Genomic DNA, 26128 nt, shown 5'->3' on the forward strand with positions numbered 1-26128 from the left:
TAAATTGTGACCCCTTCCAGTCTATCCCCAGGTACAACTTGTCCAGATACGAAATGGCAAATGACCGTTATGGTAGGAAGAATAACAAATGAAAGCTCCTTAGTTTATGGCTTCTGTGGGAATATTATATGATGCTTTAGGGGTAGGGCAAGGGAGACAGAGCACGGTAGGGAGGAGATGCACCTAGGGTTGTCAGTTATCCAGTGAAATCTATTATCTCATAAACAATGAGGGTATGTCATTTTTCTAATTATATATTGCTTGTGACTGTTCTTCTGGGAATGTGGAATAAAAGGAAAGTGAAACCAGAGATGTACAATGACTGACTGTTAGAAAACTTTAATAATTAATTAGAGAACATCTATGGTACCGCAGGGTCAGGGTGCAAGGAAGATCATTGATCCGTTTAATATATAACATAGGTAAAGCCTGTTCCCTGTTATGTATTGTAACACTTCAGTTGTTGTTGCACGGATACAGGAGATGGCTCCTAATAAACAGATTAGCCAGTAATATATCGTGCTATTACTTGATTACTCTGTGTGTGAAATCCAATGAATTCCTTTACATTTAAATGGAAACATTTATAAATTACAGAGAAAACTTACAGAGTTCAGTAGAGGTAAGAGTCACTCCCTCAATAAATATAAGTAGGTACCTTTATCTTAAGGTAGTTAGGTGTGGTATTTTTGACCTGAGAGCCTTCTCCCTTTTTAAAAAATTATTTTTAAAAAGACCAGGGTTTAATTTTTGTCAGTTTGATAGTATGAAAGCATAACTTCTTAAATTTTGCAAATCTCTGATTACTACTGTTTATGTGTGTTTGTCGGCTGTTGTATTTCCTCTTTTGTGAATTGCTTGTTCGTTAGGAAATGCCTTAGACTATTTTGCTTTCGGATTATTTCTATTTGAGCCTTTCTTCTTAAAAGGCAAATTTTATTTTCTGTACTAAGAAACTACATTCCCAAGTAGAATTTCTTCCTGAGATCCTGAGTGCTTTCTGATCAGAAACAGAGTTTGGTAAAGAACCCTCTCTTACTGTATGGCTGCTATATAAATGCTGTTTTTAATAAGTACCAAAAATATATTGAAGTTTGTCCTTGGATGAGAGTTTATCACTGTTGGCCTTTGGGTGAACTTTGAGCCTGAGCTGTTTCATTCAAGGCAGCATGATGTCACTTAACTCACAAATTTCTCTGTTGCTAGAAAAAGGAATGTTGTTCCCCTAAATAACTTAAAGGACTGAATAATGCTGGCACAACATTCTTCACCTCTCAGGTCTCCACTAAAGACTTCAGCATGGTAAGGGTTTTATTGTTCACAGAGGATTGGTGGGGATATGGTATGGAGTAGGAGAAAACAAAAGCTGTGTCTGGTCCTGAATCTGAAGAATATTTTATTCTACCGCCCACTCTGCTGTCGGTATGACCTAGCTCTCACTCACTTCTCCAAATAAAAACCTTTGGATCCATTTTTGCTTCTTCATATTAAAAGACTCTCTACGTTTCTTTCTAGAGCTGTTTATTCAGCATATGAACATATTTTAGGTTTTGCAATAGAAGCTAAAGCAGAGAGCTACATCTCACATAAAAAATGAGATACCGTTTGGATCAACATTTACCCCCTTATTTGAGAAGTAGATTTCCCTGATTCCAGTACTACCAAGATTCATTTCAGGGAGTAGAGCAGCTTTTAGCATCTCCTAAAGTTGGGAGCATGGAGTTCGCTCCAGGAGAGCCTGTGCTTGACTAGCAGCTGTGTCCTCTGAAGCTAAGAGAATTTATTACTGGGAGTTCAAGAGATGCAGGGAAGACTAGAACAAGAACATAACAGAACCAAATAGATTTTCCCTTCATTGGGTTCATAAATAAGCACTGCTCATTGTTCAGCATTATGCTTTGTGTCAGTTTATATAAAAAGGATGCTTATAACATGTATGTGGTTAGTCTTTTAACTTTCATATGCATTGTCAACTCTTTTCTTTCATTGTTTTAAGGACAGATGGTGCTGGGAGCAAATAATTATTCCTTTTATTCTTTCATCTTAATGGAATATCTAGATCCTGTGTGCCCTGTTATAAACTCCGTAGTTAGGAGACATGATTTTTTTCTGGAGTATCTAAACCATGCCCAATACACTGAGAAAAGTAATTACCTGCTCTAATATAAAGTGTATTCAATATATTAATGGTAAAAATGTATCTCTCTCTTTCAACCAGAAGGCTAGATTTGTTGTGGATGAACTTAGGCTATTGAGATCTAGCTGTTACTTTCTGGGGATTTTCGAAAGAATTTGATTCCCTGGAATTGAGGGTACACTGTTATTACTTCGGATAAAGCACCCTGAAATGTCGAGAGTTTTACATTTCTCCAGGACTAGTAATAACTCATTCTTGGAACCTTGATTCAAACCTACATATCCTAACCTTCAAATATTCCATTAACTAGTGTTAAAAAGGAGATTTCAGGGCTTCCCTGGTGGCGCAGTGGTTGAGAGTCTGCCTGCCAATGCAGGGGACATGGGTTCGTGCCCCGGTCCGGGAGGATCCCACATGCCGCGGACTGGCTGGGCCCATTAGCCATGGCTGTTGAACCTGCGCGTCCGGAGCCTGTGCTCCGCAGTGGGAGAGGCCACAACAGTGAGAGGCCCACATACCACAGATAAAATTTTTAAAAAAAGGAGATTTCAGCGTGTCTTTAAGTATCTGTTAATACAATGTTTATAACTCTATTTAATTACTATATTTTATGTGGGTAATTTGTAAAAATTCTATACTCATTGATCCTCTTCCTGACTACTTATGGATTTGAGATGTTATATTATGAATTGACATTTTCCATTTTCAAATTGAGAATTTTGTTACGTGGGATTCAGACGTAGGGGTATTATCAGAGGGCCATTTAATCTTTCTGTTCATAATTTTACTTAGGTTGTTCTACTGACTTGGAAGTTTTTTGGGAGTTTTGATTAACAGGACTAATTTGCAAAGGTCAGTGCTGAAGCAGATTTGTTTTTGTTTGCTTTGCACATAAACACATATAAAATATATAAATATATTCATAGGAATACACACATACCTACACACACACTCATATATCACTGTAAGCCAGCAAAATACACTTAGTGATTTTTTTCTTAGCTTTTATTTACTCACTAGAAGCATGATCTGCTTTCCTGAGAACACAATATAAACAAAGTCTAGCTCACAGTTACCTCATAACGATCTGCTCATCCTGCCCTTGGTTGTTGATCTATACTTATCAAATGCCTGTGTGTACAGGCAGTACTTTTGAAGCTGTATTCTCTAAAGAAAATTGACAGTGTATCCTTTTTAGTTAGATGGATAGGCTTGTTTTAAATTACTGTACTAAAGGTAGGGATAGAACATGGCAGAGATTTTTATTTCAAAATTCCATATCCTTTTCCTAACCCAAGATTATTAACTATCTGAAACAGTTGGTAAAAGTAAAAGATACTAACCATTTTTCTTTAGATGGAAGGTAGGTATATTGGTCCATTAAACTCAGGCTTGTGATATATGTAACTTTTTTTTTTATAAATAAACTCTCTTAAGTCCTCTTTTGTGCCTCCATCCTAACAAGTACAGAAAAATTAATCTCATCAGCTATAGCCTTTTTTAAAATAATAGCTGGTATTTATTTATTTATTTGGCCACGTGACATGTGGGATCTTAGTTCCCTGACCAGGGATCATTTTATCTTTATTTTCACCACTGAGATGTCCCAGTTCCCTGCCCGATCATTGGCTATTGGTTCATATAGATCTCTGCAACATCCATCCTTGTTTCAAAGCCTTTTCAAAGTCTGACAGTTCCCTGGACCTTGTCCATATTACTCTTGGACACATAGTAAATAGTCATCATCCCATCCATAGGGGACTTAGAGAGGTTGTCACAGGCTCAACTGTGCAGACCCACTATGTGCACAGCTTCTCTACTGTTGCACATGTGGAATCTCCTGCTACTTCCTTGAACTCTACCCAAGAATGAAGATAAAGGGCTTCCCTGGGGGCGCAGTGGTTGAGGGTCCGCCTGCCAGTGCGGGGGACACTGGTTCGTGCCCCGGTCCGGGAGGGTCCCACATGCCGTGGAGCGGCTGGGCCCGTGAGCCATGGCCTCTGAGCCTGTGTGTCCGGAGCCTGTGCTCCACAACAGGAGAGGCCGCAGCAGTGAGAGGCCCGCGTACCGCAAAATAAAAAAGAATGAAGATAGGATTTTTCACAGCTGTTCATGCCAAAAACTCCTTCTGAATTCTGTCATTTCATGCCCTTCCTTGGGAACCCTCTTTTCCCCCCTTTCTGCTTATGGTACTCTCACTCCAATCTCAAAATATCTTTCCTAATAATTAGCTGCTTGGAGAGCACGGAAACTTTGCTCTTAACTATCATACTTTCAATCTCTTTTTCTTATCCCAGGGTCAAATTTTTGAATTCTTTTTTTCTCTGTGAGCAGGTATATCATTGCTTCCCTGAGATAGTAAACATGGACTGTTCTTCCTACCTGGATTGGAGAAATTTTTTAAATGTAAAGAAATATCACAGAGAGGGAAGGACATTTATTTTATGTTGAAAAATATTATTCCACCACACTTGTATTTTTATAGTGTGATTCTTCTGAATGCTTCAAAGCTTTCTTAATAAGAATACTGTTTTTTAGTGAACATAAGGTATGGAAACTCTTCTTACAATCTCAATTTAGAAATTCAGGATTCAGACTTAATTTTTCATAGATATACATTTGGTATTTTTACCACTTCCTTTGGGAAACAGGGAATGGCTGGGAAGAAGAGGAGGGGGAGGAAGAGATTTCTTCTTTTTCTTTTTCTTAAGAAACTTTTCACTGTGGGAAATTTGAAACATACACACAATCAAAAAACAATAGTATAGGGCTTCCCTGGTGGCGCAGTGGTTGACAGTCTGCCTGCCGATGCAGGGGACACGGGTTCGTGCCCCGGTCCGGGAAGATCCCACATGCCTTGGAGCGGCTGGGCCCGTGAGCCATGGCCGCTGAGCCTGTGCGTCCGGAGCCTGTGCTCCGCACCGGGAGAGGCCACAACGGTGAGAGGCCCACATACCACAAAAAAAAAAAAAAATAGTATAATGACTCTTCATGTACCTGTTCTTCACCTTCAACAGTAATCAACTCATAACTAACCTTTTTTCACCTATAATCCTACTCCTCACCATTCTCTGCCTTTGGATTTTTAAAAAATTTATTTATTTATTTATTTATTTTTGACTATGCTGGGTCTTTGTTGCTGCTCACGGGCTTTCTCTAGCTGTGGCGAGCGGGGGCTACTCTTTGTTGTGGTGCGTGGGCTTCTCATTGCGGTGGCTTCTGTTATTGCAGAGCACGGGCTCTAGGCGCACGGGCTTCAGTAGCTGTGGCTCGTGGGCTCTAGAGCCCAGGCTCAGCAGTGTGGCGCACGAGCTTAGTTGCTCTGCAGCATGTGAGATCTTCCTGGGCCAGGGCTTGAACCCGTGTCCCCTGCATTGGCAGGTGGATTCTTAACCACTGTGCCACCAGTGAAGTCCCATTGGATTATTATTTTTTTTTTTTTTGCGGTACGCGGGCCTCTCACTGTTGCGGCCTCTCCCGTTGTGGAGCACAGACTCCGGACGCGCAGGCTCAGCGGCCATGGCTCATGGGCCCAGCCGCTCCGTGGCATGTGGGATCTTCCCAGACCGGGGCATGAACCCGTGTCCCCTGCATCGGCAGGCGGACTCTCAACCATTGCGACACCAGGGAAGCCCTGGATTATTTTTAAGTTTATCCCCCCTCCCACCCCACCCCTTGCCTTTTTCTTTTTTTTGGCTGTGCCTTGCAGCTTTCAGGGTCTTAGCTACCCCACCAGGGATTGAACCCAGGCCCTCGGCAGTGAAAGCATGGAGTCCTAACCACTGGACCTCCAGGGAATTCCCAAGTTTATCCTGTTTTGATGATGGATGAATAAGTGTTCTACCATTCTGGTATCATTACTTATTCCAGAATGCAAAAGTCCATTTATTCACGTAATACTTATGGAATGCTTATTCTGCAACAGGTAGTAGCCTAGGCTCAGCCTATGTAGAGTACATTGTAAACTCCTGGAAAAAATTCACATTAGGTGCTAGGTGGTAACACAAGGGTATAATTTCTCACTTCTTCTTAAGCTTTTCCGATATCTTTCTGTCTACCCTAGCTTTATTTTTTTAAAAAAAAGAAAGCCGTAAACCATCTGCTGATCCCTGCCCCGCTTGCCTTCCTGATTCTTCTTCCACTCTCAACTTGCCTCATCACACCCAACCACACTGGCCTCCTGACATTACTGAAACATTTCCTTTATGTTCCCACTTCAAAACGTTTGTAATTGATATTCTCTCTGTAACACTTTCCCCTCAGATATCTGCATGGCCTATTCATACCTCACCTCTTTAAAATCTTCTCTCACCCCAGCTGCGTTCCAAATTGTGTCCTGACCTCTAGATATTTGTCCGTAGTTGCCTTCTTGACTAGTATTTAGGGAGTGGGGTTTTGAGGCATACTCTTGCTCTGTTCTGTATTAGGAATTTAATATCAAATTTATTTATTAAAAAGAATACAAATGGTTGGGGAACAACTCAGCCTTTGCAAACATAAATTTACTTATCATCTTTGCAATATACACCAAAATTATTTAAAAGGATGCTTAAATATTAATTGATTATTATGGTATTCTTTTCTTCATGGTATTCAGAATCCTAAGAAATTAGGTGTTATGCTTTGGTGATAACTTGTGTTTTGTGCCAGATGCCAGCATGCCTCCCAGCTGTAGAACTATGAATCTGAAGAACTGATAGCTAATAGTTTTAACCACTGCAAATCTTGTATTTTAATACTGTTTATCTCCCTCTGATGAGTAATTGACTGGTATCATTTCTCCTCTCCCAGATAGTTAAGATAAGGTTTTTGTGAGTTTTTGTGTGTCTTCTTTAAAATCTTGTCCTGTGTTCTGCTCTGTCTACTTCACTAGTATCTGTTTCACTGAGATTTAGTTCTTCAAAATACCTTGTTCTGGCAAGAGAGCTGTGAGATTAGCATTCTCAGTCACTGCTCATGGAAGTGTAACTCTTTCTGAGAATATGCATTAAGAAATTTAGACATGTTCATATCCTTTGATTTCATTTTTAGGAATGTAACCTAAGGAAAATGCACATACTGAAGTATATATACTTATTTCTGGGTGGTAGAAATTCTGAGATTATTTTCTTTTTCTCATTCTTTTCTGTTTCTTCTAGGTTTCTTTAATACTCACCAACTTTCCATCCTCTTCTCTTCTCTTCCTTTTCTTTTCTCTATTTCCCCTCAGTACTTTATTGCTTTATTTCTCTTAGTATTAAAATGTATACAGAGGGAGAGAATATATGGGAAATCTGTATCTTCTCATCCATTTTGTTTTGAACCTAAAATTGTCCTTAAAAATGAAGTCTAGGGCTTCCCTGGTGGCGCAGTGGTTGGGAGTCCGCCTGCCGATGCAGGGGACACGGGTTCGTGCCCCGGTCCGGGAAGATCCCACGTGCCGCGGAGCGGCTGGGCCCGTGAGCCATGGCCGCTGGGCCTGCGCGTCCGGAGCCTGTGCTCCGCGGCGGGAGAGGCCACAGCAGTGAGAGGCTCACGTACCGCAAAACAAAACAAAACAAAACAAAACAAAACAAAGAAAAAAATGAAGTCTATTTTATAATAAAAATAAGCAGATAAATAGTATGGGATTTTAGGGACTTCCCTGGGTGGCGCAGTGGTTGGGAGCCCGCCTGCCAGTGCAGGGGACATGGTTTTGAGCCCTGGTCTGGGAAGATCCCACATGCCGCGGAGCTGCGGGGCCAGTGTGCCACAGGTACTGAACCTGCGCTCTGGAGCCCAGGAGCCACAACTACTGAGCCCTAGTGCCGCAGCTACTGAAGCCTGCGTGCCCTAGAGCCTGTGCTCCGCAACAAGAGAGGCCACCGCAATAAGAAGCCCGCACACCGTGGCGAGGAGTGGTCCCTGAAAGCCGCAGCTAGAGAGAGCCTGCACTCAGCAACAAAGACCCCAATGCAGCCAAAAATAAATAAATTAAATTAAATTTAAAAAAATAGTATGGGACTTTAAATAAGTTTCTGTTGGGATGGTATTTGGTTCATTAGGAACTCAATAAATGTTTGCTGAATCATTTTATTGCTTTGACTAAGCAAAGGTTCTTCTTTTTATGAGAAAGCAGCCTCTTTGTGTTTTAAAGCCTATATCCTACCACCTAAGAATCAGGGAAACTACTGAAGTATCCAGAAAAAATGAAACATTTCTTTGGATAAATGAAATGTTTTAGGAACTAAAAGTGTTTTAAAATTAAAAATATTTTAATGCCTTCCCTTTATATGAACTATTAAATAGACTTTTAAAGAATCTTATTTGATATTTGTTTTAAAAGCCCCTTCCTGAATTATAGGAACTGCATTAAATTAATTTCATTGTTAGATGGAGAGGACTGAAGTGTCCTAAAGGCTAGGAATTATATTGGTGCATGGGCAATCGAATTGTCACTATTCCTTAATGTACTTGTGCTGTTCAGATGCAATTAGTTGTGTATTTCTTTAACAGTGATATATGTAATGACTAAATTCCTGCAGATGTTTTTTGAAGTGTACTCTTATTTGGAGATTTTTCTTATTCCTCAGAAACTCAGTCTTTCTTGTTCGTTAATTATTTGAATTGTGCATTGAATGTCTTATTTTAGCTTATAAATTACCACAGTATTCAGGATGGTTATGCCCACATTCATTTTTTTCACTGCATGGATTAAAGTTGTTTAAATACATTTTCTTTCTCCTGCAGTGGTTCCCCCTGGAAGTCCTGGGCCCATTACTCGGCACGGGTCCTATGACAGTTTAGCTTCTGACCATAGTGGACAGGAAGATGAAGAGTGGCTGTCTCAGGTAAGACTCTGAAACACTGGGTCTATTGAAGTGACAGAAAACAGAGATCCATTAGCTCTTTTTTTCTTGAATTTTAAAAATTATTTTCCTTAGAGGAAAATGGGCAGAATTGGGATTTTTTTAGGTTCCCCAAGAAATAATCAGTTGTCTTTCCATATTAAGAATTTCTCATAAATACTGCTGCAGGGATACATATATTTTATACACACACATATACATATGTATATATGTGTGTACATTAGCGTTCACACAGAGAGCATAAAATATGCTATCTTTCAAACAATCCATTCATATCCCCCAGGACCTTGGATTTCAGATGGACTGTTTGGATTAAAATAAGAATTGGCCTTGTTAAAACAGTGAAGCCTTTCAACAGTCTTTGGGCTTTTTTTTTGTGGAGGCAAAAATTTCTGAAGATTGGGCCCATACTTTGATTAGGAAAGTTAGGCATTCTAATCTACACAAGTGCCCGCCTGGCTTTCCTTTCCTAAGCTCCTGTAATGCCGCTTCTAGCGGTCTCAAAACCAGTCCTCTAACAGCTTCGACTGACCCTTCCTCTCCGTGCTAGGTGAAGCTGTCTTCATCTCAAGGGCTTTGAAATAAAAGATACTCAGGCAGATTTCAAAATGATGAGATTACAAGTGACTTCATTACAAATGCTGTTATGTCTGTCTCAAGTCTGACATCATTTGGTGAAGTTAATGACTGGTCTCAGATTACCAATCCAGCGGCTTTTCATCAGACAGGTGCCTCAGTGGAGGCCGGGTGCAGTTTCATTGCTTTCTCAGGGAAGGGAGCCCAAAAAACTAAAGGGAATCTGGGAACTGGAGAATCAAATTGTTTCTAGGTGACATACATTTCATCACACCAAAAATACTCCCAGGAAGATCCTTGAAGGAGCTTGATGCATATGGAGATACATCATTTCTTGAGGATACCACGATAAATTTAAAAAAAAAAAGAATGCTGGCAAAGAAACCACTGTCCTTCACTTCCACTTTTCAATTAGAAAAAGGGATAATGTGTGCTGTCAGTGTGAAAGTATCTACAACATGTTTGTACTGCATACAACAGGAGAGTGAGCAGGAACATCTGGCCATTGCCTCAGTGAAATTGCACAGGCATCTGTTTACCTCTCGGCTCTGTGACACTGATGGTTTTGAGCTTAAAATACACAGAATGCTTTATCTGTGGCCTCATTTACATTGCTGAATACAACTTCTTGAATGAGAAATCACTGTCCTAAATCTGAGTAGTTTTCTCCCTGTGATTAGTGGGAATGTGAATATTGTTCCAAGACCGTGATGCTTTTGCCCCTTAGGACTTACAAACACAGAGCTGCACTCCGTGAACCTTTTCAGTTACATTTTGTTAAGAATTAATCACTGCAATCAGAGAAATGTGATTAAATATAAAAGAACTCAGGGCAAAACTAAGGCACACGGCAAGTCAGTTCCATAAAGTATGTATACAGACGTGGATGTAGCCATTACAAGACATCGAGAAATAGTGTTTTACCAAAGGTTTGCATATTTAGTCTCTTATTCAAGTCGCTCATTTGTAAAATCACATGTTTATTTTTAGGTTTTACCCTGTGTCTTACTCTCTGCATTGTCTAATATTGGCAACATTCCATACCCCCTCCTTAGAGCATGAAGTTCATAAAGCATTCTGTTATTACTGTTTTGCAGCATTTAAAATACCTATGTGAATGTTCATGGTAGTTGAGAAAACAATCTAATTAAGAAATGGTATTTTGAAGACAAATCTAGTTTGAGGGAAAATATATAGTCCTCTCTTACATTAAAAATGAAATTTGGAGGATTTTGAGGGCAGTAAATATTATGGTGTTTAATTGTGGAAAGAAACTGGCTTTGGGTATTAAATTATTTCAGACCTTTTCTTTTCCTTGGATAGTTCAAGAACAACTTCACATTTGTCATGAGCTTGGTCCTCAATGAAGGAATTACTTTTAATCTGTGGATTGATAGGTGTAGTATTCACTGCATGCCCACAAAGTGGTAAGTACTGTCTAGAATGAGTGAAAAACGTAGTCCCTAGGGAGCCAGTGCTCGGTATATGAGGCAGGCAACTGATCCTTTTATTCTCATGTGATTTTTGTGTTATATATGTGGGATGCATGTGTGTGTGTGTGTGTGTATTTGTGTTTACATATACACACATATATTTACACATACACAAAACGAGTTTCTGGTATTGATATATTTTGGTGAGAACCTGTAGAGGGATGTAGTGAATGTCTCTATAGGTTGCTACTGTCATCACCTTTTTTAAAAATATATATTTATTTATTTATTATTATTATTTTTTTGACTGCGCCTAGTCTTAGTTGCAGCACACGGGATCTTTTGTTACGGTGTGCAGGCTCCAGAGCACATGGGCTCTGTAGTTGCAGCACACAGGCTCTCCAGTTGCAGCATGTGGGTTTAGTTGCCCTGCAGCATGTGGGATCTTAGTTCCCCGACCAGGGATTGAACCAGTGTCCCCTGCGTTGCAAGACAGCTTCTTAACCACTGCACCATCAGGGAAGTCCCTGTCATCACCTTTTGATTGTAGATGCCCTGTCCCTCTTCCACTTGGTTAAGATGGGCTTCTTGGAGAATGTGAGTGTTCAGAGCTGAGACTGGGGTGAGGGGGTGGATCATGAAAGGCTCTCAAAGGGAGAGCCTAATACATTTCAATCATGATTCCTAATCTGTTCCAGGTAGAAATTGTAACGCACACCGGACCCCACAGACGTCTGTGGATGGGTCCACAGTTCCAGTTCAAAACCATCCATCCCTCAGGCCAAACCACAGTCATATCATCCAGTTCATCTGTGTTGCAGTCTCATGGTCCAAGTGATACTCCACAGCCCCTTTCGGATTTTGATACAGATGATCTTGATCTCAACAGTCTCAGGTAAGAAATAAGAACTAGAGAGTGATTTGAACACATTAATATGTTCATTTGTCGTTAACATCTTAGATAATATTTGCATTTCCCCTTTTGACGCTGTATCACATTGCAGAATACATGCAGTGTAACTTGTGGTTCATCATTATCACTGGGGATCTTATGTGAGATCTTATCACATCCAATAAATATTTGTGTTCTGGATTGTACTTCCCTAAATCTAATATTCAGTGTACTTTTTAAAGCCGTCTTATTTTATGATGCCTCTCTCATATTTCTAATATCTATCTCTTTATCTGTCTTGCTATATTTTCATCATATATATTCTCGATTCTTACTTGTAAGAATCACAGTAGTTTACAGAGTATGCTTTTTATTATTAGCATTTTTTTAACGTAATTGAGAACTTTTTGACTTTTGTGCTCTTCTGTTTGCTTAGCAGTTTAATTTGTTACACCAAGACTTGACACATTAGGATACAACAGACAGTGAAGGGCTCAGTCTAATGCAATATAATCTCCCTTTCCTTGTGTTCTTTTAAAAAAAAATTCTGCAGTGTATTTTTATTTGAATCTAAAATAGCCCTCTGACCTTTTTCTTGCAACTCTTTTTTAAAAATTGTGGAAATATGTGTCCTAATCCTATGTTGGAAATATGTTTTTATTCTACTTCTTTGTCAACATTAATAACAAATCTTTATAACAATGCAAAAGCTGTTGCAGAGGTGGATTAGGCCTAGATATTTCTTCTTTAAGAATAACTCATATAATGAAACATGTCTCCTGTAATACCTAAGTATTTTAGTTTTGTGTTTTTTTTTTTTTTTTTTTTGTGGTACGCGGGCCTCTCACTGTTGTGGCCTTTCTCGTTGCGGAGCACAGGCTCTGGTCGCGCAGGCGCAGCGGCCATGGTTCACGGGCCCAGCTGCTCCGCGGCATGTGGGATCTTCCCGGACTGGGGCACGAACCCGCGTCCCCTGCATCGGCAGGCGGACTCTCAACCACTGCGCCACCAGGGAAGCCCAGTATTTTAGTTTTTTATTTTAGTTTTCTTTGTATTTTATTTCTTCCATACATTTTTGTGTTTTTTGGTTCAGTATATTTTCTTCAGCTTTCTAGAAGTGGCACTTCTCCCTAAGATGTGAGGCAATAGTGACAATACAGTGAGTGCTAGACCATTTTTCATAGGTACTAATTATAAAATATGATCCAGTTTCAGAAAGTCAAGTAGAGTCAATCCTCAGCTTAGTGAATAAGTGCATATTCAGATGTTTTTATAGGTTATTTTGTTACTTAAATGTTAATAAAATAGACCCATAAAGCTATGTTTATTCTCTTTACTAAAGTATTCACAAGATTCTCCCCCCACCTTTTTTTCTTTCTGTTGATTGTCACCCGCTACTCTGATAAGACCCTGTCCCTTTTCTTTGGAGGACATCCTCAGCTCCTGTATACACAGCTCTGTTCCTTTGGGTTTTTTGTTTGTTTCTTTTTTTGTTTTTAAAGTTTTTTTTTTTTTGATGTGAACCATTTTTAAAGTCTTTATTGAATTTATTACAATATTGCTTCTGTTTTCTGTTTTGGTTTTTTGGCCACAAGGCATGTGGGATCTTAGCTCCCCGACCAGGAGTCAAACACGCACCCCCTGCACTGGAAGGTGAAGTCCTAACCACTGGACTGCCAGGGAAGTCCCCTGTTCCTTTGTTTTTGACCTCCCCTAGCTTTCTTATCCCTGTTCTTACCCCTGTTCCTTTGTTTTTGACCTCCCCTAGCTTTCTTATCCCTGTTCTTACCCCTGTTCCTTTGTTTTTGACCTCCCCTAGCTTTCTTACCCCTTATTTCAGATACAGTTCTTCATTCTCTAACTTGCTTCTTCAGACAGAGCTTTATTCCTGAAATCCTTCCAGAAATTTCCTCAGGGACTTTTCTTTTTCTTATACTAAAGAGCTCCCGGTATTTAAATTGTTTCTGTCCTATTTGTTGGGAACATATAAATACTAGAAACCGGGCTTCCCTGGTGGCGCAGTGGTTGAGAGTCCGCCTGCCAATGCAGGGGACACGGGTTCGTGCCCCGGTCTGGAAAGATCCCACATGCCGCGGAGCGGCTGGGCCCATGAGCCATGGCCGCTGAGCCTGCGCTTCCGGAGCCTGTGCTCCACAACGGGAGAGGCCACAACAGTGAGAGGCCCACGTACAGCAAAAAAAAAAAAAAAATAATAAATAAATAAATATTAGAAACCTTTATGTTAGTCCCAGGTTTATAAGTTTTTTTTATTTCACTTGTAGTTTATATTTAAACATGTAAGCATATAGGCCCTTGGTTATGACCTTAACCCCATTAGAACACAGTTTTGGTGGAAAATTCAGATTTACCTCACATCATTTCAATTATGTGTCCCGTTTAGTACCATTTCCTGCCCAGCATCCAGTTAGAAATCCCACTCTTTATATCCTCCTCACTCCTGTCCACTGTCACTTTATCCCAGCTCCTCACCTCTGGTCCTACATTGCTTTAGGCTTATGCACAATGGCAGTATGTCTGTTGACTTTACCTTCTTCTTTCTTTCTTTCTTTCTTTAATTTATTTTTATTAATTTATTTTTGGCTGCGTTGGGTCTTCCTTGCTGCGCACGGGCATTCCCTAGTTGTGGTGAGCGGGGGCTACACTTCGTTGTGGTGGCTTCTCTTGTTGCCGAGCGTGGGCTTTAGGCACGCGGGCTTCAGTAGTTGTGGCACGTGGGCTCAGTAGTTGTGGCTCGTGGGCTCTAGAGCGTAGGCTCAGTAGTTGTGGCGCATGGGCTTAGTTGCTCTGTGGCATGTGGGATCTTCCCGGGCCAGGGCTCGAACCCGTGTCCCCTGCACTGGCAGGCGGATTCTTAACCACTGCGCCACCAGGGATGCGGCCCTGTACCTTCTCCTTTAAATTGTGAAGACTTGTTTAGATTTTTTGGCTCAACTGACCCTTTACACCTGGTACCTTGTCCTATACCTCATATTGCTAAGGATTACTTGATGCTGTGGTATTCTGCCTCCCTGTATCCTAACCAAAATGGCAACAGTCAGGTGTATTGGTGGCTGTCATATCTATAACAGGCATGGCTGTTAGGCATGGCTAACCTCATACCAGCTCCTTATTTGGAATAGGGATTTAACTCGTTAAAAAGGTCAATGAAATATTTATTAATAGACCTGAGAAATAGATAATGTAAAAGAAAGTGAAATATAGAACCTAGTTTTTCATTCAAGATTAGCTCCTAAGAAATCAGTTTCATCTTATCATTTTATTTTTTCATCTAGTTAATTAATACATCCATCAACTGATATATTTTATATATGTATGTTGTGAATTTTCTGTGTGTGAGAACATTTAACTTCTACTCTTTTAGCAAACTTCAGTTATATAATACAGTTTTATTAACCATAGTCACCGTGTGATACACTAGATCGTCACACCTTAATCATATTATTTTAGTTGATATATAATTCACATAACATAAAATTCACTGTACAATTCAGTGGCTTTAGTACATTCACTATGTTGTGCTACATCCCCCAGTCTAATTCTAGGACATTTCCATCACTCCCACCAGTTTTTTTTTGGTCTTTTTTAAATTATTATTATGGAAAAATTTCAAGCATATATAAAAATATGTAAAGTTAAAGAGAATAATAGAATTAACCCCTGTGTATCCGTTGCCCAGCTTCAACACATCAATTCTTGGCCAATCTTCTTTCATCTATAGCCCAGTCCATACCCCACCCACAACTCTGGATGATTCAGAAACTCCAATGCTATAAAGTGAATTAATAATAGGAAAATTATTAGGCCACATAAATTATTTAGATCGGGAAGGAGCTTTGATTTGCATGCACTGGGCATGTCTAACAGACTAGCTTCTTGTTTCTTATAAGACCCAGAAAACATCTCTTCTAGAAACTTCAAATAAACTCTTCCTCTCTTCTCACTGGCCCTCATTTGCTTCGGCCTGCCCATCCCTGAGCTAATTAATCTCACCATGAGATGATGGGATTACCATGACTGGCTTGGGAAAATGACCTGGGGCAGAAGGCATACTGGTTAGGGCACCATTATCGTCCACTACAGCAGTGATCATCAACATTTCCAACTTCCAGTACTAGATCAAATGCATCATTTTTCATCCCCCCGCCCCATTTCTTTCTTTCATACAACAAATGCATATACATTCGAGCTGTGCTTTCAGTAAGGACTCTTTTGGGACTTCCCTGGTGGCACAGTGGTTAAGAATCCGCCTGTCAATTCCCACATGCCACAGAGCAACCAAGCCCATGTGCCACAACTACTGAGCCCACGCTCTAGAGCCCGTGAGCCACAACTACTGAGCCCGTGAGCCACAACTACTGAGCCCGTGTGCCACAACTACTGAAGCCTGTGCACCTAGAGCCCGTGCTCCGCAACAAGAGAAGCCACCGCAATGAGAAGCCCGCGCACCGCAACGAAGAGGAGCCCCCACTCTCTGCAACTAGAAAAAGCCCCCGCACAGCAGCGAAGACCCAGTGCAGCCAAAAATAAATAAATAAATTTATTAAAAAAACATACAAAAATACCTCTTCACAAAGATTAACTCAATGGATCACGGATCTAAATGTAAAAAGCAAAATTTAAAAAAAAAAAAAAAAAAAAAAAGGACTCTTTTTCTGTAGTCCATAATTGGTATGTCAGGCTTCTATAATCTGTCCCATGGTGCTTATCGATTCTTATCTTCCATGAGTATCCACTATAAACCCTATGCTTAAGCCAAATCATGCTCCTCAAGATGCCCTCCATTTATCATGCTTGGTCACAATTCCAAGGGTTCACTTGTTCTAGTTCTATGTTTAAAGGGCACTTCTTGCCCCTTTGCATATATACACATCCTAAGACTGTATACAGGTCCAATTTCTTTTTTTTTTTTTTACATCTTTATTGGAGTATAATTGCTTTACAATGGTGTGTTAGTTTCTGCTTTATAACAAAGTGAATCAGTTATACATATACATATGTTCCCATATCTCTTCCCCCTTGCGTCTCCCTCCCTCGCACCCTCCCTATCCCACCCCTCCAGGCCAATTTCTGTTACAGCGCCATAAGATCATCTCGATCTGCTGTGGGCTGTACATTCCTCCCCCCATTTCTTCATTCTGAGCTTTCATTACCTATTTCATTCATTTTCACACTCCAGTTTTCTTTTGCATCTGTCCTGAATGTCCATATGCTATACTATATATCTGCACACAGACTTTGTATTTCGTGTTTTGTTTCTGCTTGTTCCTAGAATAATACTGACACATGATCAATATTCAGCAAATACTTACTGAATGAACGAATCGCCAAAAATGCATGCTTATATTGTTATAACAAGTCTTTAGTCCTTTAAGTTGCCTGGGCCTCTCAAGTCTTTTAGCCATACAGAAATTTTTGTGTGAATAGTATTAATCTAATACAACTGGAAATAGACTCTTGGCATTTATAGATTTGCCATTCCCAAGCAACTTGAAATTGTATGTAGTAAATTGCAGTTTTGCTGAGACTCTAATTGATTCTTCAATGCTAATTGATGATTTTATGGAGGTAACTCAGTTAGATAGTAGTAATCCTGGCTAACCCCCTGGCAGCCAGATCCCAGCACAGCTTTGTTATCCTATGCTTGTTGTCATATATAAAGTAACTTTCATTAAGGATTTTAAGGGAGTGACTCAAAATTTGTATCTATTAATGCTATCTTTTAAGGAAGGCATGGTTCTATTCATGAATTTGAAGATTCTCAAAACTTTTAATCTCCTTTGCAAATGCCAAAGTTTTCAGTATAATGTGTTTTGTGTCCTCTCCCATGCTGCTTCATTTATCCCTTTAAATTAATTTCAGTTTTTCAGTCCCTTGCTTAAAACCTATTGAAAACATACAAAGAGAAGAAGAGGTCTAGAGTGTAGAGAATGCTGTGCTTTAGCCTTCTATGAGAATAAGGGACTGCAGCTCCACTGTTTGCCTTGTTTTAGAATGAATGGTTCTTTAATGGATTGGGCTATTCCAGCGTTCCTGATTTAAGATCTGTTGTAGCCAGCGACAGTTTTGATGCCAGTAACATACGTGAATTAAATTAAATTGCATTGCAGGATCCAGCCAGTCCGCTCTGACCCAGTCAGCATGCCAGGGTCATCCCGTCCAGTGTCTGATCGAAGGGGAATTTCCACCGTGATTGATGCTGCCTCAGGTAGAAAACTACCTCCAAAGTGTTTACTGCGCATTTCTGTGCATTTTTAATTTCTTTTTTGCCACCTTCCTCTTCTTTTTTCGGGGGTGGTGGGGAGGGCTGGCTGCGTGTGCACGTGCAGTTGTGTGTGCACGTGTGCGTGTGAGGGGTGTGTGTGTGTATTAAAACAGTACTGTGCCTACATTTGCTGCTAAACGACGCCATGCATTTAAATATTGTTAAGGTTGGTGAATGATGCGGTGGAGTTGGCACTTGATTAAATGTCATGAACACAGTATTGAAGGCTACAGCTTGATGACTGTTTTGCCTTTGATCTCTCAAATGTGGAGAAGCAACCTTGACAGAGAACGTAAATACAATATATGGATTCAATTTACTCAACCTGTTGAGTATCAAAGTGCCTGATCTGTGGAAGTAGAGAGTCCAAATGCTATAGCTTAAATGGTTTTATTATTGAAAGCATAAAGTTTAGAAATTCATTAACTTAACTCTATCTATCACAATGATTAACTTCCTATCCTTGGAAGCAAGCCATGAATATGTGTCATCAGTACCTGGAAGTAGGTCTTTGTCTCTATAGGTGATAGTTGCTACATTAGTATTGTAAAACTGTTTTCTGCCAGGTCTGCCAAATAATAGAACTGCTCGTAATAATACATTTTCTCATCTCTAAATGCAGTCATAAAGAAAATAAGGACAGTGATGCTTTATATATGGTGCATCTGTGGCGCATCTGAAGACAGCATACAGCAGGGTTTCATCAAAAAAGTCTCTTATAAGTAGAATTATTAAACCCTCGACATTAGTCAAACAGTTGAGTCAGAGAGGATTTTAATCTATAGCAATTTCAAAATCCCTAGAGACAGCTGACTTGATTGAGGCTTAAAATGTGAAAGAAAAAGGAAACAAACACAAACCTGATTTGTGAAGGTCTCTTTTAAAAGACCAAAGCTTCTGTTTCTGATTCTGTCTCTGGATGTGTTTCGAAGTTCGAAAGCTCATGGGTTTCGTACGTTTTCTTGGCTTTCTGAACTATTTGTCAGTGGATTGTACCTTGTGTCTGATTGAGCTATCCACTTCCAGGGCTGTGCTTTCATTCTTAATGTAAACTCCTACTTTGGAGAACTCATACTTGTTCCTCTGCTTTAACTTGGCAACCAGGGTAGTCCCCTGGAAACAAGCACAGAAATATCTAAGGTCTCTAGCCTTGCACTGAATGAGATATTGAGATAGGTGACTTAAACAATAAATCTTTTTGATAGTTTCAGTCTGTCAGTGCTAACAGATCCTGCTCATATGAAATTATCATTTACAATTGTGAATCCTGGAAATGATGTATTTTAACCTGAAGTATTTTATTCAAGATTTCAGTAGTAGGCTTTGTTGGTTTGGGGGTATTGGTTTTTTGTTTTTTTACATTATTAAACTGCCATATTATTAATGTTTTAGCATCAGGTAACTAGCTATTGGTCAAGTGAAACACATGTCACTAAAGCAGTTCCCATGTGTGTTATTAAATGTGCCATATTCAGTGCACAATTCTGGGTTAAGACTTGTATTTATCACATATCATTATCTCAATTTTAGCTCTTTGTAAAGTTCTCTCATGCCACAGAAAGGAACCTCAGTGAACTATTGCAACCATAGTTTTGTTTTACTCTGTTGCAAGAAGAGTTTTTAAGTTGATGTTTGAGCAGGGGATTCAGTCTTTGCCTTTGATTTACTCAGATTTCCATCAGAAAAACATGTAGGAGTTTCTAGGATATTGTTCTCCAACTCTGAGCCTCTGCCTGACAGTACTAATCTTTGGAGTAGAGAAGGACTTCTTGGTGACCAAGCTGTATTATTTTTCTTGGCCTCTTTTCATTCCAGAAAACTATAGCTCCTTTCAGAATGACAGCCAGAGAAATGAAATGTGTGTGCTACGTTCTCTAGCTGAGCTAAAGAAACCCCATAAATGAGGGATTAGACTTCTATGAATTATCCTCTACCTCTCAAATGGTTTGCGTCCCTTTTGTTGAACATGTTTTTTAAGTGGGTGAATGATGTTTTGTTGGGGAAACTTCATCTACTTCTATCTAGTAGGACCACTTATTTAACAGTCTTACTTTCTATTGAGAAACGATAGAGATAACAAGATAGAGGTTAGATGATTTGGGTTCTGTTTTTGAAATTTATTTTATTGAAGTATAGTTGATTTACAATGTTGTGTTAATTTCTGCTGTACAGCAAAGTGACTCAGTTATACATATATACATTCTTTTTCATATTCTTTTCCATTGTGGTTTATCCCAGGATATTGAATATAGTTCCCTGTGGTATACAGTAGGACTTTATTGTTTATCCATTCTGTATATAATAGTTTGCATCTGCTAATCTCAAACTCTGATTTGGGTGCTTTATGAAAGGAAGTTTATGGGGAAATTCCGTTTTAGATTCTTCTACTAAAAAGAGTATAACATATTTTTATAATTGCTCCTAAGCCAGGAAGTGCGTCTCTGATTATGACCCATGCATTGGAGGCAGCTGCATATTACGAAGATGCTAATCTGGAGTTTTGATTGCCTTTGCTTAGGGGGATATGACCAGTGTGGCATCTCCTCTTATCAGGGTTCATTGCTTTGTCTTACCGTCAAGCAATTTATACGACTAAACGGATTGTCTTTTTAATTGTTCCTATGGCATATTTTTTTCTCCATTACCAGTAAAAGTGTAAAAAGTATGAGAAAAATGTCACCCTGGAGCAGCTCAATCATTTAAGCATTCCAGTAAGTGTTGTCTCAAAATGTTAACACTGAAGGTCTTCCTTTGACAGCCTGACATGCATCCGCCATCAATTAAGTTATCTGAAATATTCTTGAATCTCTCTTTTAACAACATCACCTTTCTGGGAAAAGACTTTCATGTGTTTATAATGCCTTTCAATTGTGAAAGGTAACCCTTATTCTGGTTACCTTTATTGTAGTGGCAGCTCTTGCTCTGTCTGTCTAAACCAGTGGTAGTTTAATTATTTTTCATCTAAGTACTTTTCAGAAGCATAGTATTTAAAAGTTTAATGTGACACTATCACATCTTTTGATGGCCGTGACAATTTTCAAAGTGAAAATATTATTTAAACCTTGGGTCTGTATGTTCTGTTTTAGGTATATGTGTATATTGCAGTGTTATTCTACTGAAACTAAAAGAGATCAGCAGGGCATTGTGCCACTCTTGCTAGCAAATTTTTTTTTTCTTGATCATCTAATATGTTTGTGCTTCACTCCTTCACATGGAAATATATTACCTAAACTACATGTTTTTCACTTATTAACTTTGATAATTTAGGCACAGTGTAAATTCCATGCCTTTAGATACCTGTGAACCAGCTTCTTGCTGTCTCTCTCTATATATATATGTGTATTTTAGACTCAGCAGATCTATACTGCTTTATATGTAGATGTTGCTTCCCATGACATGTTTCAACTGATCTTTGGAGTTTCAAAAGATACTGTCCTACCTCAGGTTTTGAGTTTAGATAATTGTATGAGGTTCCCTTCTTGACTGAGGAGAAGACCATTCTGGAAATGGACTTTATAGGATTTATCCATACACACGGTCTACCCAGAACAAATGGGATTTGAATGAACTGCTCCATCTTTCCGGTCCAACTGATTGACATCAGTGTCGGAATCTTAGTATGTCTAGACAAAGCAATGCATGGATTACTTACTTTTCTTTTTTTCCCCCTCTGTACATTCCTTTTTTTCCTAACATTCCCGGTTAGGTAACTAAGAATTTCTTCCCTTTGTCCTTTATAACATGTGTCCTTCTTTTGATAAAAGTGTAGGACCTGAAGAAAAAAAAAAAAATACTGTCAATGTCCTGTTCAAACTTGTTTCCCACATTGGTGACTGAAGTACTTGTTCCAGGCCTTGCAGGCTGTACTTGTTGGATAACTTAATAACAACTCTAATTGCTTTTGAGTCATCCACACAAAGAGCCTAGAAAGATCTGGTTCATCCTAAGTTTGTTTGTCCTCGTTTGTAGTTTTACTATGGAAATTGGTGTTTACCGAGGAAGAACTCAAAGCAACTGAGATTTAAAGACAAACTTATGCCTGACTTGTATGAAGAGCAGACATCTTTGTCAAACTCCACTAAAGTAAACATTTTATAGAGAAAATGTTATTAGAAGTGGTAAGAGCAGCATTGATGTACATTCCTGAGGCAGATGACAGTAGGAGAGGGAAAATTGTGACAGATAAGTAAAGTGAGTTCTTATTCTTTAGAGCAGGCTTTTTGGTACATAAGGTATTGGTGCTACTTCAAGCATTCCACTAAATAGGGACAGAGTTGCAGACCTGGTATTTGTTGTTGTTCTTGACTCAAGAGAAATGTTATTTTTGTTGTACAATTGCAGTCATCTAAATGATTTCTAAGGAATTAATTAATTCAGGCTTCCAGCACCAATTCTTCTGGAAAGCGAAATAATATGTTTGCTTGAAGAAAATGGAAACTGGTTTGATTTGATTGATTTTATAATGATCAACTGTGCCTACTTTGTGTATTTGGCATTTGGTGCATCAGACCCTTAAAAGAACAAATAATACTCATTAGAAGAGTATGGTTGGGTAGGCAACAAGGATATTATTTGAGGAGTCAAATTTCTGCTGGAGGGACATTCTGATAGAGGCATGCTTTTATCTTACAGAGATTTTTCTGATGCGCTGGGGGAAGCATATTCCTAAGGACTGTATTTCACTGTATCTACAGTTGCCGTTTCAATCTGAGGCAGACAAACTTAGTTATTGCATCTTAAAGCCATCAGAGGCACAAGAGCTGCTGGTGGTAAGAAGCAAGAGAGTTATAAGAAACGCCATTTGGTCTACCATGGTGAGGCCACTTAGCTCCGTGACTTTTTTTTTTTTAACATCATTATTGGAGTATAACTGCTTTACAGTGGTGTGTTAGTTTCTGCTGTGTAAGAAAGTGAATCAGCTCTACGTATACATATATCCCCACATCCCCTCTCTCTTGCGTTTCCCTCCCACCCTCCCTATCCCATCCCTCTAGGTGGTCACAAAGCTCCGAGCTGATTGCCCTGTGCTATGCGGCTGCTTCCCACTAGCTATTTTACATTTGGTAGTGTATATATGTCCACGCCACTCTCTCACTTCGTCCCAGCTTACCCTTCCCCCTCCCCATGTCCTCAAGTCCATTCTCTATGTCTGCGTCTTTATTCCTGTTCTGCCCCTAGGTTCTTCAGAACGATTTTTTTTTTTTTTTTAGATTCCATATATATGCATTAGCATACAGTATTTGTTTTTCTCTTTCTGACTTACTTCACTCTGTATGACAGACTCTAGGTCCATCCACCTCACTACAAGTAACTCAATATCATTTCTTTTCATGGCTGAGTAATACTCCATTGTATATATGTGCCACATCTTTATCCATTCATCTGTCGATGGACACTTAGGTTGCTTCCATGTCCTGGCTATCGTAAATAGCACTGCAGTGAACATTGTGCTACATGACTCTTTTTGAATTATGGTTTTCTCTGGGTGTATGCCCAGTAGTGGGATTGCTGGGTCATATGGTAATTCTATTTTTAGTTTTTTAAGGAACCTCCATACTGTTCTCCATAGTGGCTGTACCAATTTACATTCCCACCAACAGTGCAAGAGGGTTCCCTTGTCTCCACACCCTCTCCAGCATTTATTGTTTGTAGACTTTTTGATGATGGCCATTCTGACCAGCGTGAGGTAATACCTCATTGTAGTTTTGTTTTGTTTTTTTTTGTGGTACGCGGGCCTCTCACTGTTATGGCCTCTCCCGTTGGGGAGCACAGGCTCCGGACGCGCAGGCTTAGCGGCCATGGCTCACGGGCCCAGCCGCTTCGCGGCATGTGGGATCTTCCCGGACCAGGGCCCGAACCCATGTCCCCTGCATTGGCAGGCGGACTCTCAACCACTGCGCCACCAGGGAAGCCCCTCACTGTAGTTTTGATTTGAATTTCTCTAATGATTAGTGATGTTGAGCATCCTTTCATGTATTTGTTGGCAATCTATATCTTCTTTGGAGAAATGTCTGTTTAGGTCTTTTGACCATTTTTGGATTGGGTTGTTTGGCTTTTTTGATATTGAGCTGCATGAGCTGCTTATATATTTGGGAGATTAATCCAGCTTCATGATTTTAAAACTAGAACTGAGTGACAGAAGCCATGATGTTATAATGGTCTTGAACTTTTGCTGAAACCTTCAACAAGTCATGTTTCCTACCTATCCATTCTTCTCTGCATCTGTAAAAAGAATTTAAGTTTCCCTATGTAAAAATTTGTTTCACCTCTTTTGGCAGGAATGTGTTCAAATTATTTCCTAAAATAATTCCCAGATATAAAGGATATAAAGTTCTTTTGAAATGTTGAGATATTTCTTTGAATAAACAATATGGTTTTCATTTAATAGAGTTCCAGATATTCTTTGTGATTATAAGGTGACGAAAACTCCAGGCATACTTGTACCTTGGGTATTCAAAGCCTATGTGGGATCAGTAAGAGGATTATGGATGAGGGTGAAATTAAAAGAAGGCTTAGTCCTGACCTGTGAACAGAGTCCCTCAGAGGGGAAGAAAGAGGTCAGTACTTTTACTTTGACACTATTTATACTTTAAACAGTAAATATTCAAACTAAGATATTAAGATTGGCTTTTTAATTAGAAATGAGGAAGTCTGTGCATTATTTCAGCTCTAATCTAATGAATACCTACTGCCTGTAGAGAATCAAAAATAAATTTTAGAGATTAAGAATATAGGGAAAAGACCTAGATTTCTCATCAGAAAAGTGCTCAGTCACATCTCTCTCCTTCTGATTTAAATATTCCTCTCATTCTTCTTTCTAATATTTATAGGATGTTAGAAGATGAAATTCAAGTTAACAATGTGGAAAATTTTAGCTCAGCATAATTAAGGAAAAAATCATTGCCCCACTTGAAAATGAAGAAACTGTAAACAGAAGTAGAAGAAGCTGCCGGGAAAGTCTTTTCTGATGACACATTACTTCTTTGAATAAATCTTTGTGTCAACTGAAACCTCGCCTTTGCTTTCTCTGTTGCAAGCACCAAGTCCTTGACATGACTTTAAGTCTTTCCTAAGCATTTTGAGAAGGAATTGATGGAATTCTCCCTACTGTTGATATACCAGGTTACCACATATTTACATGGGACTTTTGGGCAAAAAACCGAGCACTTCTTTTTTGTACCTTTATTACTACATCTTTAATACAAGGCTGGACTGTTTATGTAGTCTGTTGCCTGAGACTGTGGTGGCAGAGGGACAATATTGGGGGCAGTATTAGAATTTGTTTAAGTCTGAACCGGGAATTCCATCTGTCTTAGTGACATTAGTGTCAAACTGTTAGTGCCACACTATTTTAAATTGTGTCCAAGAGCCTGAGGCTTATGCTTATAGGTGCCATCTATAAACTTAGAAACAAACAAAAGAGCCTCTCTCCATTGAATATGAAAGCCCAGTGAGCAATTAAAAAGCAGCCTGGGACCTCACCCGGACAGCTAGTCGGAACCAGAGCTCTTGATATTCCCCTGGATATTGTTGAAAACTGTCAGACAAAAACTAAAGCAAATAATCAAAGTGGAAATAATTGTTCCCGGGAACAGTTTTGTTTTCAAAGCTTGGTGCAGTGGAAGGAATAGTGGCTAGTCACTTACGAATCTTTGGTTCTAGTCTCAGCTCTGCTTGGAACTACCTCTTTAAGAATTTGCTTCAAAACCCAAGGCTTGCTTCTATAAAATGAAGAAAAGAATTGAAGTAGGTTATTTGCAAAGTCCCTTCCAGCTTGAAAAATTGATACATCCATACTTCAGATCACCTTTGAAGAATTTTTTAAAATTAGGGTACAGTTTACATATAGCAAAAACACACATATCTTAAGCATACAGCTTGATCAATTTTTATGCCCGTGTAATCACCAGGCAGATCAAGTTAGAATATTTCCATCACGCCAGAAAGTTCCTTTATTTCTCTTCCAGTCAAGACTACCTT

General features: G+C 39.4%; 1 protein-coding gene across 1 annotated transcript in view; it reads left to right on the forward strand.

Moving 5' to 3' along the window:
- BCAS3 (BCAS3 microtubule associated cell migration factor) overlaps nucleotides 1-26128 on the forward strand; it is a 578557-nt gene that overhangs the window by 277661 nt on the left and 274768 nt on the right. Inside the window, exons 21-23 of the mRNA XM_065897745.1 lie at nucleotides 8846-8946; nucleotides 11672-11868; nucleotides 17994-18091. Of these exons, the coding sequence (XP_065753817.1) occupies nucleotides 8846-8946; nucleotides 11672-11868; nucleotides 17994-18091 (396 nt within the window). The remainder of the gene's footprint in view (nucleotides 1-8845; nucleotides 8947-11671; nucleotides 11869-17993; nucleotides 18092-26128) is intronic.

Source organism: Phocoena phocoena, chromosome 19 (assembly GCF_963924675.1).
Source record: "Phocoena phocoena chromosome 19, mPhoPho1.1, whole genome shotgun sequence".
NCBI classification, from domain to species: domain Eukaryota; kingdom Metazoa; phylum Chordata; class Mammalia; order Artiodactyla; family Phocoenidae; genus Phocoena; species Phocoena phocoena.